The following is a 14445-nucleotide window of genomic DNA, read 5'->3' as shown; positions in this document are numbered from 1 at the left end:
AATTCTTATTAACAAAATATGTTGAGCGTGCAAGACACAAGTATCCCAGTAGAGGAGTTGTACATGCCAGGAGGGTGAAGATTTCTTTCCCGTTAAGAAAACAGAATCTAGCAGCCCCATAGATGGGTTAGAATACACAGTCCTGAGATGGGACCAATGGGTGTGTGACCTCCCTTAAACTTTGGGGGATACTCCCAGAGGTCCTTATGCCAACCATGCTGGATACAATGTGTCTGTAGTGTTTCCTGGGGCTGCCATAAAAGGTACCAGAAAATGGGTGTCCAGAAACAACACACATGTATCGTCTCATAGCTCTGGAGCCCAGCAGTCTGAATCAAGGTGTGGAGAGGGCCGTGCTCCCACTGAAGGTTCTAGGGATGGGTGCTGCCCATGCCTCTCTTCCCAGGTGTTCCTTGGCTAAGACGTATCACTGTGCACCCTGTCTTCACACAGAGTTCTCCCTGTGTCTCTGTCTTCACCTGGCCTTCAGTTTACAAGGACAACAGTCATATTGGTATTAAGGGCCCACCCTAATGACTCATTGTAACTTGTTATGTCTCTAAAGATCCTGTCTCCAAATAAGGTCACTTTCTGAGTACTGGGGGTTGGGAGTCCAACACATCTTTCTGAGGGAGCACAATTCAACCATAATAGTGTCCACACAGAACCAAGCAGTGCCTGGCAGCCGTGTGCTCACTGAAGAGCATCTGAGACTAGCCTGGCTGCCAGGGCCCAGGAGTCTGGGTGTGTCTAGGCCCTGGTGACCTCAAGGGTCCTGCATGGCCACCTCCGACCACAGGCATTAGAGACTGACCCCAGGCCCCTCCGCTCGCGCATCGACCCGGATGGTTCCCGGAGTCCTGTTGGTCCCTGCCCTCTAGGAGGCCCAGGCGGGCAGCCCGCGCTCCAGACACCTGCTCCGCAGGGCGGAACCGGCAACAGGATAAGTGGGAGCATCTGGCGCTGCACCTCTCCACCGCTCCCCGCTAGCGGCGTACCGCGCGCACCAAGGGGCGCGGGGCTGACATTTGCTAAACCGAGGCACAGAGCGCGAGAGGTGAAGTCAGAAGCGCCGGGCCCAGGCCGCCAGGCAGGAGACGCCGGCCCGCCGGAGGAAAGATGCCGGCGGGGTGGCGCCGGGCGGCCAATGAGGCTGCGCGGAGCAGGGTCAGCCCGGGCGCCGCCGAACTGGGCATGCTCCGACCCGGGCCAGCGCTCGCGGATCCAGCCCCATCCCGCCGCGTTAGGCCCCGCCCCCGCACCTCGTCCCCGCTTCCTGCACTTCCTGGCCCCTCCCCCTCTAGGCCCCGCCCACGCGCTTCAACTCCCGCGCTCTGGCCGCGCTTCCGCCAAGCCCAGGCCCCGCCCACCGTGGGTCCGCCCCCCGAGCGTCCCGGCCCCGCCCCCGCGCCCAGGACATGCCAGGGCGGCGCACGCTCCTAAAACACTTGGCATCCCTGCGCTTTCATTTCCTCTCGGTCAGCGGCCTGGGCAACGCGGTGAGTGTCTGGGTTGCTGCCCTCCCGCAAAAGTCGGGCCTTTCCTAGGATTAGCAGTCGTCTGGAACCTGTGGTTCTATGGGCACCTTCCGTCGCCCTAGGCGTGGGGCCTGCCCGCATCCCACCCACTGCACGCAGGCCCCACGTGTGCCCAGGTGTGCCCAGGCGCGGCCCACCCCCCAGACCTGGGGCTCCTGGACCAAGTTGCGCTGCAGTGACAGCAGCCGGCTGTGGGCTGCTGGCCGCCCTGCCGCACCTCTAGTTGGCCAGACCTTCGACGCTCTCCCTGCGTGTGCTCCTGCCCTGTACGGCTGAACGGCCTGCAGCCGCCCTCCGCCTGCCTTCTGTTCCCAGGAAGCTTCTGGAGGCCCCTCCCCCGGTGCTTCTCTGCTTTGAGCATACCACTCTGCAGGATTCCATGCTTCCTCCCTCGTATCTAAGTCAGCACCAGAGGGGGACCAGGTCTGGGCCCTCATTATCATGGTGGTGTTTGTATTCCTTTGGCCCTAATTGCCTCCATCAACACTTGGGGTAAACAAGTGGAGTCAGAGCCATTTACACTGGCTCCCAAGTCGTGATGATACAGTAGGGCAGTGTTCAAAACCGTATATCCCTCACTCCCTGCCTGGGCTCATCGTTTCCTGAGATCTCGGAGTGGTCTTGGCTGCAAGGCCAAGTACCTGGCTTTCTGTCCTGGAGGCACATTTTGTAGATGTGAGCACACCGTTTGCTTGGTTGGGTGGACAGTCGTCAGGCAGAGGGAGGCTGCTTTGTCCACAGAGGGGTCACCTCGGCTGTTTGTGGCGGAACATGAAGCTGTTGAACACAGGGAGTGAAGACTCGGACGGGCCATTTAGATAGGAACCTGGAGAGTGTCTGAGGCAGGCCCTCCTCTCCATCTGCACAAGACAGCTGAGGAAGAGATGGCTTTGCTGTTGCCCAGTCCTTCCATGGATAAAACACAGAAGTGAAAAAGACATAAAAACGAAAGCATGCTGGGGGTAAAACAACTTTCAGGAAACAATGTCAGAGCTCTCATCCCTACCCCTGGCTACCACCACATCAGGGAGTTCACATTGTGTTAACTCAGACACAGTGCTGAGGGCAGTTCACACCAGGTGCACACTTGGGAAGGTCCCAAGTCTGCAGGTAGCAAAGGACAGTAGGCCTTGCTTTCGCAAGTGTTTCATTTCCTCCTGGGCTCTTGTCTTGGGTTAGAATTTGAATAGTAGAGTCTGGCACAGTATGGGGGCAGGATGGTCCAGGCCTCAAGTACAGAGCTATATAGTAAGGCATCTTTTCTATGTGAATGTTCTTTTCATTAAATCTGTATTGTAAGAGCTAGATTTTAGAATTATTAGAACCTGCTTTTAAAAACTTCGCTGCTGGAGAGGGAAGTTTAAAGAAAGAATATGCTAGGCATGGACATGTTGGAAACATCTCTCTCTCTTGTTCAGCAGAGATTCTCAGATCTTTCTTTCCCTCTCTGGTCTGGCCTGGCTTGGTTATCAGTGGAGTCTCACCTGGGCCCTCCACTCAGGCCTTCTGTCCCCACAGTTTTCTCTGCCAGGGAATGGGTACAGGCCTGGTCTGTCCGTGCAGGGAAGGAGGGCACTGGGACAGAGGGAGAAGGGGGCCTCCCTGGCGTTCCTACAGAGTTTTCTCTGTTTCTCTGCTGTTCCTGTCTCAGGAACCCAACAGTGTGTTTCTCAGTGCTGTTCAATAAAGTAAACTTACTCAATTGTCTTTATTCTTCATATTTTGCAGAGGACATTTTGAAGCCAGGGATTCAAACCACCAATGCGGTTCTAGTCCAGCTCCCTGTTTGGGGCCTCAAGGCTCTGTTCAGTTTATAGTATAGTGTCCTTAATAGAAAAAACATGGAAGCAAAACAGTATTTTCTGAATTTTCTTTTCCTGTGGTCATCTGTTAACATTATTGTCAAGTGTGTTTTTGTACTTGCCTCTGACCTTACCTAACTACTCAACTATAAAATTCCTCTTGTAGATCAACTTTCCCTGAGGGTTTTGACTTCCTATCATGTCTCTGGTCACTGCAGACATGTACGTTGGCGTCCCGGTCTCTGAAAGGTCCTGAGCTCATTTGGCTACTGTCCTAGTCCTCCCTGATGGGTTTCCTGTTTCCGGGGATGGGTAGCTTCTGATGCAGGTGCTTTCTGAAAGAGCTAGGGTCTTATCTTGGAATGTTATTTACACAAAACCTAAAACTGTAAAAATCAGGAACGTGTAAACTATAACATTACCACTGGATGAGAGTGGATTCCCTGTCATCCTTCTCATGTGCGCGGACGAGCAAACAAACCCAACAGCACCCCGTGCTTGGTTTAAAGTCCAAGCATGTGTGGTTATCTGTGTGGGAGCGGGGATTAGAGCTGTGCAGGAGAGCCAGTTTTCCCTTGGTTCCCAGGATGCATTTCCCCTTCTGTTAGCTCTGGAGGCCTGTCTTGGGCAAAGGTACGTGAACGTTTGAGACCCAGCGGTGTAGACAAAATACTGCCAGATGTGTGTCCTGTGGCATGTGGGTAATTAGTGCATATTTGCTGGTCAGTGGCAAGAGTTGTTTTCTTTTGATGTAAAAAAAATTCATAATAAAAAGCTTAGACGGGGGCCTGGGGTGGGGTGCAAGGTTTTGGGAAAACCATATAGTGACTAAATGGAATGCAGTGAATGACTTATTCCTGTATATAGCCATTAAAAGGAATTGTCCAAGTAGAGGAATAAGTCATTTTGTGACCTTTTGTAACCTTTGAAGGAATCAGAGTGGTTTTGGCAGAAGTGGCTTCCATGTGAATCGGTCACAGCGTCTTGCCAAAGTGCTCAGAATCCCTCCCTGGCAGTGAAGCCAGCGTGTGGCAGCCGCGTGCCTGATGTCTGCTTTAGCGAAATAACTAAATAAATAGGCAGCCCCAGGGGCCACTGACACAGCAGTGACACCGTTGGCTACGTGTTCAATGCTGAAACTTGTTTTTGAGACGACAAGTTGTTTTCAATTAGATTGGGGGCTTAGAGGATTGAGGGTCTGCAGGGAGGCAGGCCTCCTGTCCCCGTCCCCCCCACCTGGAGTAAACTTCTGGCTTGTGCTGCCTCGGTGGTAAAACCAGCTAAAAGTTCTACAGAACCATTTCCTCACAGTCGCTAAATTTGTTGTCGTCCGTGTCATGTGTGTAACCATGAAAGGGGTTGTGAGATAGTTATAAGTGCCTCGCGTGTTCACTCCACTACTTCGAAAATTGTCTTGTTAGAATAATTTCCTACCAGTAGCACTTGTGAAGTCAGCAGAGTATCCAGCCCGAGCTCTATTGCCCATTCCCAGAAGTCCGGGGGTGAAATGGAACGCACAGTCCGCCAATGGCGCCACTCGTAAAAGCAGGCACTTGTTAAATCTATTTGTTTTTATTATAGACATCGATCTGCCAGTCGCAATAATGCATTTATGGACATTTTTCTGCAAGCACAGCGCTGGTGGCAGTTTTTACTGACAAATTGAGTCATATGGATAGTAGTTTAGAAAACTCTTACCTTATTGACAGATCGGGCAATTCCAGCACTGGGTGTTGAGAGGTATCTGGATGGGTGAAGAGAGAGAATTGAATCACAGGGCAAAATACGGGATAGGACATTTAAATGTTGAAATTTAATAAGTAACTGGTAGCTATTTCTCATTTGTTGTTTAATTGTTAGCTACTACAGTTTGCTCCCCAGTCAAAAGGGCTCAAAGTTGGGACCAAAGGTGTCGCCTTCAGAGTTTGACCCGCTTGTTTGGGGTCATTAGTAAGAACCACCATTGGAATGTGCGATCTGTTTCTGTCCTGAGAATGGGGTGTCCATGAGCAATAGCAGAACAGCATTCTCAAACGGTGGTCTAAGCCCCATGGTATCAGCGTTACCGAGGGTATTGGTTAAAAAAGACAGATTATAGGGCTCCTTGTCAGACCTATGGGATCAGAACCGGGGACCCGTGTCTTTGCAAGCTTCCCAGGGCATTCTAGGGACCCTAATATTTGAGCATCTCTTGAGAAATCTTTAGGATGGCTGAGAAGTAATGCTCTCCAGCCCAGACAAGCTCTGGAGTTCCCCTTCGAGAAGGATCCATTCGCAGCCAACATTGTTCTCAGTTTCCTGTGCTTATGGAACTGTGTATGGTTTTGTAACTCCTTAGAGACATGTGAATCTCTTCAAATTGCAAACCCAACATGTTATCACAGCGTTATAGTTTTCGGTCTTGTGGTTATGACAAAAGATGCAGATGTTACCAAAACTTTGGCATTAGTTTTACAAACAAATGTTAAGCATGGACAGCCATATTGTATTTCACTCCTGTCTTTCCTTTTGACTGGCTGGTTTTGCTTTTCTCCCACTGTGGGCAGAAGCATTTGCATGGTTTCAGGTGAGGGTTAATTTTCAAATACACAACTGGGTGCGTTTTTGTGGAACTGAGTTGAGTTTTTATTTAGGAAGTGCCGGAGTGGTGTCGGGGAGAGCAATGGGAGGGATTTTGGTGGTGCCATTTACTAGTTGGGTGACTTTATTTTTTATTTATTTATTTATTTTAGAGCAAGAAAGAGGGTGCAAAAGGGGGAGGGAGAGAGAGAGAATCTCAAGCAGCCTCTATGCCCAGTGAGGAGCCCGATGTGGGGCTCAAATCTCATGACCCTGAAATCATGACCTGAACCAAAATCAAGCGTCAGATGCCTGACTGAGCCACCCTGGTGCCCCACCTAGTTGGGTGACTTTAAGCAGAGGTTAAACCCCAGGCTGCCTCCTCACCGATCACACTTATTCTGTCCACCGGCATGAATATAAGCACATGAAGCTATAAAGCACGAAGCACTGCTGGGAAAGAAATCTTAATCTGGAATCGCAGTCCCGTACGAGGATGAGATTTTACCTGGAAAAGGGGGAGGGAGGAACCAAGCAGAAATCCTGGGTTCCCTCCAGCCCAACCAGCATCCTTGTTTTGTGGATTTACTCATAGCCCAAGCTCCCGTTTGGGGCAGCACGCACAGGGGTAAGCGTGCAGCCCGTGGTAACAGACTGCTTGTTTGGACCTGCCTCTGCTGGTTCTACGACCTTGAGTCAACTTACTTAACTTTTCTGAGCCTTGGTTTCCCCTGCCAATAGAGAAAGTGACACTACCATTCATAGGACTATTGTTGGCTCTCGGGAGGGAGTCTGGTTTGCAGACCACACCAGGCCCTGGTGAGCCCCGAATGACAGTGACAGTTGACGTCTGTTAGCTCAGAGCCACCAACTGGTTTTCGGAGGAGGCAGGACTAGTGATGGAGTCTTGGCTCCAGGGCTCCACCTCCCGTGTGTCTGTGATGCCAGGCGGTCATGGACTTCTGTTTGGTCTGCAGCATGATACAGCCCAGTGCTAATCAGCGCGGTTTCTGCAGTTCTTCTTGTCTCTAAGGAGGTCGTTTCCTCTGCTGCCAGTTTCTGTTTTCTCACCGTGGACACTGTTGAGCTGCGGAGGTGGATGACCGAGAGGTGTTTCCCACTCAGGTGGCAGCGTTGTGAGGGTTCCCGTGTGTCACGCTGACGGCAGGCTTGTGCCGCGTGGGCCAGGAGCAGGCCGGTGGGCTCAGCAGGTGTGTCCGGTGGGCTTGCCAGTCTCCGGCAGCCCTGGAGCCTTGACGGAAATCATCAGTTAGACTGAAAGAACTTACTGAAGGACGAGACTCAGAGTCCGGCCCTGGCAGGGGTCAGGGACCAGCAGTGACACCAGCACGTGACAGCATTTTCCTGGCGTGACTGCTCAGACCAGTCGTGGAGGGTGAGGCAATCTGCAAGGTCAGCTCTGTCGAAAATAGAAAATCCACAGTAATTTGTGTGGGTGTCTCTTTATCCTCCGATCGTGGTTCAGCCTGGTAGAGTTAGGTAGTCAAGTTCCAGAAGATTCTGGCCAGCGCAGTAATGGTATTGCTGATAACAGCACTTACGGAAGGCCTACTGTGGTGGTTGCTTGACACGGATCGACTTCTCGCATCCTCAGGCTCCGTGGATGACGGAGACGCCATCCGTTGCTTCGTTTTGTGTACGAGGAGACTGGCTGTGGGAGAGGCTGAGTGGCCTGAGGAGGGCACGCAGGGTAGGAGTGAAGCTCTGTGTTAGCCCATGTGCTGTGCCATGCTGCCTTTGCAGGGGTGAGGCGGAGGAACGTAGACACACGTCTTTGTGGGGGCAAGACGTGGCATAAATAAATACGTACCTGTATGTACGTACGTACATGTTCTGAACCTCCCAGTGCACAGACCACGAGTACCGGGCTGAATGCAGTGAGGACGCGGCAAGACCGTACCTGTGTGTGCTTTGCCGTTTATCGAGGGTGCCCTGTACCCGCCATGCGTTGTTTGAGAGTGGGAGCACAGTCGTGTGGGTGCCAGAGAAAGGAGGAAGCACCCTGAGGGCCAGGCGGGGTCCCGGACTTCAGCCATGCTCGTCACCTGGTCCCCGCAGGCCATGGACCTGCGCCCGGTTGCAGCTGTAAGGGTGATGAAGCGTTTGTGCAGACTTGTAAGGTTTGTCTGAGTGGCCCAGGGTGGGACTTTGTGGGCCGAGTGGTGGGAGCACGGACTCCAGGATGCAGATGGATCTGTGAGCAGCTCGGCTGGCGTAGGGGTGGGAGTCGGGGCTGGAAAGGACACCCAAAGTTAGCACAAGGCTGGCCAGGAAGGGGACTGTTCCCTCTGAGCTTTGGCCTTGGGACCTTTGTGAGTGGGGCGCACCGAGTCATGTGCTGGGGAGGCAGGGATGACAGGGGGGAGGGAAGGTCGGGGCAGCAGGTGGTGAAGTACCGTCATGGGTGTCATGTCAGAGGTGGCGTGGGGACGGTTTGTGTGAAGCCAAGGGGTCCCGTAGGGCTTTCTGATGGAGCGCCCTGCGGTGAGGGAGGAGCGTCCTGGAGGACGAGGCTCCTGGAAGATGACTGCGTTTAGAATGAGTTTTTTTAATGAAAAAGGAGAAAAATGTGTGGTGTATATGCTTTTTATTCACAGAGAAGCAATCCTCGGGGACATTAGAGCAAAGGATCTGGCCTTGGAAGGGTAAATAAACTTTCCGTCCTGCTGGCATTTGGGTTCTGGGGTGGGGGGCTGCCTTCCTGTAACCTCCCTTGGGCAGAAATGTCGGCAGGGAGGAGGGGGGTCGTTCGTGGCACAACCGCCCCGTTCTCCGCGGGGGGACCTGTTCCCACAAGTGCTGGTGGGAGCCTGAGACAAAACCGTCAGGTTCGCGGTGGACAGTCGCTCCAGAAAGGACGGTATGCGCCCGGTCTCCTTTGGTAAAGACTCCATGGCCTTCCGCCTGCCGGTGTCCTCAGGGTGTGCCTCTGTCCGAGCCCCCGTGGGGGTCACCTGCAAGGACTTCTGGCCGGGAGCTGGCCTCTCCACCATGTCTGTGGTTTAGGTTCTGGCTGCTTCTGGAGGCACACTGGGGTGAGGGTGGCCCTGGTTGGGGGTTGCCAGTGGTTGAAGGTGGTTGGAGAAGGCCCCCTAGTGAGAGTGACTTGTGAGGGGGGACGTGAACCATGAGAGGGGGGCGGCCTTGCAAAGGGAGGCCTGGGCAGAGTGTCTGGGAGGGTCCTGGATGGCCACCGGCTGGCGTGCTGGAAGGACAGACGGAAAGGCGCCAGTGACTTGTGTGGAGTCAAAGATGAGGTGTGTCGAGGCTGTCTGGCTGGGCCGGCCTGTGTCCACTCCACACTAGTGACAGCCACAACATGGCCCAGGTCCCAGAAACGGGGCTTTGAAGTCTCCGTGTCCTGAACTTGTCATGGTTACATAGTGACGTTAGTGGCGGGCTGTGGGCTGTGCTCCTGCGGCGGGCCCGGAGGCAGGGGGGCGGGGGGCGGGGACCAGCAGAGGGGAGGGCGGGGTCCTGCGCACGGCGCCTCATCGGAACCGTGTTCTGTGTTTGCAGCCACTCTTGTTAGTAAGGCTTTTCACACTCAAGTGGAAGTTCCTAGAATAATGGGCAAAGAAAAGAAATGATGTATTTCCAAAAGTTACTGAATTTAGCTAGCTATCCCAAGAAAAGCCCATGTGTGCTATTCTTTATTGTGCAGAAAAATTTGTTTCTGTCACCATTGTGTTATCATCAGATTAAGTTGTCGAGGCAGATGGATGCGGTGCGTTCCGCCAGCGTGTCTGCTGATCAGTGCCTTCCGCACCCACCCCAGCCCATCCGTCTCCGGCGCTGGCGGGACGTGGTCCCCACCACGTTAGCAGCCGGCTTGCGGGGGGCTGCTCCTTGGGTGCTGCTCTGGAAATTTGTTCCAAGAACTGTCAGAACGAATACCCAGGTTCTAAAATGGAGTAAATGTTCTGAAGATGCAGCATTATTCACCCTTTGGGCTGCCATCAACCAAGACTGTAAAGGTCTTCTGCACCCCAGCAGGGCGGGCTCTTGGAGAGCTCTGTGTTCTGTCTGTCATGGGTGACCAGCCGCTTCCTGGGACACAGGCTTTCAGTGCTGAGCCCGCGAGGTCCTGCGTGAGCTGGGGGGGTTGGAGGCTCATGCTGGGGCCCTTGGTGACATCCTGGCTGTTGCTCTCCTAATAGCTTGAATCCACGTGGGGCTTGTGCTATGACCAGTACTTTATGTTGCTTCTGTTTTTTCTACAAAAAGTATTGTCTTTTAAAGACTTCCTTTTAGCTTTTTTTTTTTTTTTTAACTTGTTTATTTTTGCCACGCGTGTAATCGGAACATTTCCTTCTGGACTGAGATCACCATTGCTGTTCTTGCGGTACTGTCTGGACCTCCGGAGGTTCTGGTTCGGATTTCCTGAGTGATTTTCCTTTTCTGGATGGTGAGGTTTCTTGCTGAGAAACCTTCTTTGAGCCCGAGGTGCTTTGACTCCTAGCCACTGCGTATCATGACAATTAAGACAGGATGGATTCTTGGATGGGTTAAGTATTCTTTTGTATTGGCCGGAAATAAGTGTTTCCAGTGGTTTTCGTGTTGGAAGCAACCATTGGTTGTACTTTAGTTGTGCCCTGGCATTCAAGGAGAAGAGCCCACTTACTCACTGGGAAGCCGGTTCATGGCTGCACGCGTTCTGTTTCGATTGTTGGGTGCTTATGTTTCTGGTCTGTTTTTGTTTTGTTTTTTTTTTTAAAGTGGGCTCCACGCTGTGTGGAGGGGCTTGAACTCATGACCCTGAGATCATTACCTGAGCTGAGATCAAGAGTGGGCCGCTTCACTGAATGAGCCACCCGGGCGCCCCGTTTCTGATCTGTTTTGATTGCTGGGTGCTCGCTACTGTAATAGGACACTGGCCCCCGGAGTTCACCTAGGTTGGAGGGTCATCTTTGGGAAGCCAGGTGAGTATGGGCACCTCTGTCCGGCCCTCTTGGGGTTTAGAACGAAGTGCGCGTGGGCTCCAGGTCTAGATGACGAGGGTCTTCAGATCTCCTGGCCTGTGCCGCGGAGGAAGAAGCCGCTTGGCTCCAGTTTCTACAGCCTCGGCCTCCCGAGCCCTACACAGTCCCCTGTTTCGATCCCTGATGGCGCCAGGGAAGCTTCTGGGGAATGCCTCACCCCGCACGGAACAGGGCTGGGTGCCTGATACAGACGGTGGAAGCTCGGCACTTAGGCATGAGACCAGGGAGAGTTGGCCACGGACCATGTCTTCTTCCTTCTGCTGAAGGCAGGGGTCTAAAAATGCTCCAAGGTACCCCCTCCTGCCCACCCGGATCCCAAATGGAATGAGCCCATGAGACTCCTCTTGAATCCACTTTCACCCCAATGGCCATGCACATCTGTTCTGGCTCTTTGTCTAGAAACCTGTGCACCAGGCTGCAAGTGGATGGGTGGGAGGCCCCATTTCCCTCTTTCCAGAGCCTCCTCTGCTCTGCCTGGGGAGCCTCTCCTGACCCAGCCCAAACACAGCCACTCTCTGAGTCCTTCCAGTGCCTCAGTCCTCCCCTCGGGCCCACACACTTACACTCCAGTATCTGCTTTACCGGTGGTGGTTTCGTCTCTCCCTGCTGGGATTCTGTATGAGAAGCCCTCCGAGGCTGGGGTGGGCTTGTACTTGATGGGAGGCCCAGCCAAGGGTTGAGTGTGTCCCCCCAAAAGTACGTTTTTTTTTTAAGATTTGATTTATTTGAGAGAGAGAGAGAGCTGGAGTAGGAGCAGGGGGAGCTGCAGAGGGAGAGGGAGAAGCAGACTCCCCTCTGAGCAGGGAGCCCGACGTGGGGCTTGATCCCAGGACTCTGGGATCATTACCCGAGCCAAAGGCAGACGCTCAACCCACTGAGCCACCCAGGTGCCCCCCCAAATTCACATGTTGAAGTCCTAACCCCCGTGACTATGTTTGGAGAAGGGCCTTTAGGAGGTAATGAAGATTAAATAGGGTCAGAAGGTGGGGCCCTCCTCCAGCAGGATTGGTAGAGACAGATCTCTCTCTCCCTGCTCCCTCCTCCTGTGTCTCCCTCCTCTGCCCGCCCCCCTCTCCCCTCCTCCATCCCCCCCACCACCACCATTTGAGGGCAGAGGGGAGAAGGCAGCCATCTGCAGGCAGGAAGAGACCCTTCACCAGAAATAAAGTTAACCAGAACCTTGATCTCGGACTTCACAGCCTCCAGAACCGTGAGAAAATAAGTTTCCGTTTAAGCTGTGTATTCTGCAGTATTGTATTATGGCAGCTGAGCGGGCTAATACACAGGTAAAGTGCAGGCTAGTTACTTCAAAAGCACAAAACTTACTTGGGGTTTGTGTATAAAGTTGGGATTTTAGGACAAGGGCAACTTTGTAGTCAGACAATACTCAGAAGTTCTGTCGGGTGGTTCTCAGGTTTAGCTCCTGGATCCCTTTCAAAGGTGTGAGTGTGTGTAGAGTAACAGAAAATGGAATAAACAGAAGCCTGTGTCTTACTACCAGGGAACCCAAAGGTTGCAGAGAGGGGATGTGGCAGGCAAGGCAAGACATGCCCAGAGGGCCGGTGGACTGTTGGCAGGCCTGGGGCCATTGTGGCCCTGGGTGCACGTGTTCTGAGATGCTGTCTGAGATACCTCTGATGCAAGAGGGAGAGGTGGGGAGGAGAGTCTGGTGTAAGTGCTGGGTGACTGCGATTCTTAGGCATGAGGAGGGTTGGGGAACTAGCGTAGATTTGCTCTTTGGGATTTTATATTGCTTGGTTGGTTGGTTGCTTTTTTTTTTTTTTTCCTTGACTTTGGTCAATTCAGTCTCTAGTCCTGCCTGGATCAAGAAGCAGCATGGGGCCATCCTGTTGGACACCAGCTAGAATTCTAAGAATCATGCAGTTTGCTACTTTTCATGCTTAGTTGTCTTTCAGGATTTTTGGAGGTCTCTGTTGAGTTGGGGACCTCGCAAGACATTTGTCACTGACAGCTGCTGGCGTGCATTTGCACCAAATCGGCCAAAAAGGTAGGATATTGCTAAATTTAGTTCTACCGAAGCACCAGTTCGCGCTGTGGGGTGTAGATCTGCAGAAGGCATCAGACATTTAGGGACTTCTATGCTTGTTGCAAAGAAAGCTCAAGTTGCAAACTTTTACCTAATGAATCTTGCCATTGCTGAGCTATGGCCCCAGCCCTCTGTGCCCTTGCTCTGTGGGCTGGCACCCAGCGCCGTGCCCCCGGAATGGCGCTTGGCAGGGAGAGACCACTGTGGTCCCTGTGGGGGAAGCTGGGATCCCGGGTGACGGAGTGCGCTGTGCTTCTTATCGTGCTGTTAATATTTAAAATGTGGATTTGAATTCTCAGTTATGTTTTATTTATTTATTTATTAGCACAGCTATGTTTGTTGTTAAATTCCATAGTGAGAGTCTCTAAGAATATGATTAACCTTGAGGGCCATCTTATAATGTAATTATTAATGATTGATTCTGTTTATCCTGGAAATCAATAAGAGAGGCATAATGGTGTGGCACGTGGTTGGGCTCGATTTCGTACGTTTCGTAAACGCAGTTCTGTGACAACAGTGGTATCGGTTTATTACCCAGAGCGGGTTTGATGAATCTGAAGCGTGTGATTAGTTTTATATGATTGTGATATGTGGTGCTCCGTATATGACTTATGTTAATGTGGCAAGCAGTGTTAACGTGGTTAACGTGTCCTGCCACTAATAGTCAGGGTGGGGATGGATAGTAATTGATCTTCCTGGGAGTGCTGTAATGTAAAAACAATTCAGGCTGTTTGAAGTATATTTTACAAGTGTGCATTGGGCCTTTGGGATGTTATATTGAAAAACCCAATTGTACAGTTACCATGGGAACCCAATTAGAATAGATTGCTTGATATTTTTTTTTTTTGGTCTTTCATCTTGACCAAAAATCTAATGTATTTTAAATGTTTTCATATGGAATTGTATTCATACACTGAGTTGCTACACCAAAGGATTCTTTTTTTTTTTTTCTCCTTGTTTCTAACTCTAAGCTGAAATAATGATACATTCTCTAGTGGAGCTTTATAAGGAAGTCTCCTGGAGAGACTTAATCAAATTTTTATGGAAAAGTTTGTACAGGTGGCGGTAGAGGTAGAGGTAGTAGAAGGCATTTAAAAAGCTGGGAAAGTGGTTATTTTCCTATGATGTTCCTCTGGTTGTGTTCTGGGTGTCAGAGAATACAGGGTGTTTCTCTGTTCTTCCTCCTGTTTGCAATGGGGGGATTTGGTCCTGAAAGGCTGGGTTGCAGAGGTGGGGTAGGGCCTGGCAGAGTCTCACTGGACTCTTCCCTCCACACCAGTGCGCTCATGGGATTTGGTTTCAGAGACTTTGCACTCTTAAAACTTATTGGAGATCCCAGAGAACTTATGTGAGTCATATATCAAATTACCATGTTAGAAGTTAACGTTGAGAAATTTGAAATTATTATCAATTCACTTAAGCAACAATTAACCTATTACATTTTAATGCAAATAACACATTTTTAAATGGAAAGTAACTATTTTCCATAAAAAACA

General features: G+C 51.6%; 1 protein-coding gene across 5 annotated transcripts in view; it reads left to right on the top strand.

The window, feature by feature from the left end:
* The first annotated feature begins 1393 nt into the window (after positions 1 to 1393).
* Positions 1394 to 14445, top strand: part of MGMT (O-6-methylguanine-DNA methyltransferase) — a 294313-nt gene continuing 281261 nt past the window's right edge. For 3 of the 5 annotated variants that reach the window (XM_026494402.4, XM_057308350.1, XM_026494401.4), the window contains exon 1: positions 1394 to 1499. In XM_026494402.4, coding sequence (XP_026350187.1) covers positions 1419 to 1499 — 81 coding nt within the window. In that variant the 5' untranslated portion in view covers positions 1394 to 1418. Of the gene's footprint in view, positions 1500 to 3866; positions 3974 to 14445 lie in introns of those variants that run through there. The other 2 variants (XM_048218867.2, XM_044382259.3) reach the window with 2 other exon arrangements.

Source organism: Ursus arctos, unplaced genomic scaffold (genome assembly GCF_023065955.2).
Source record: "Ursus arctos isolate Adak ecotype North America unplaced genomic scaffold, UrsArc2.0 scaffold_7, whole genome shotgun sequence".
NCBI classification, from domain to species: domain Eukaryota; kingdom Metazoa; phylum Chordata; class Mammalia; order Carnivora; family Ursidae; genus Ursus; species Ursus arctos.
This window is presented reverse-complemented; position numbering and strand designations above follow the sequence as displayed.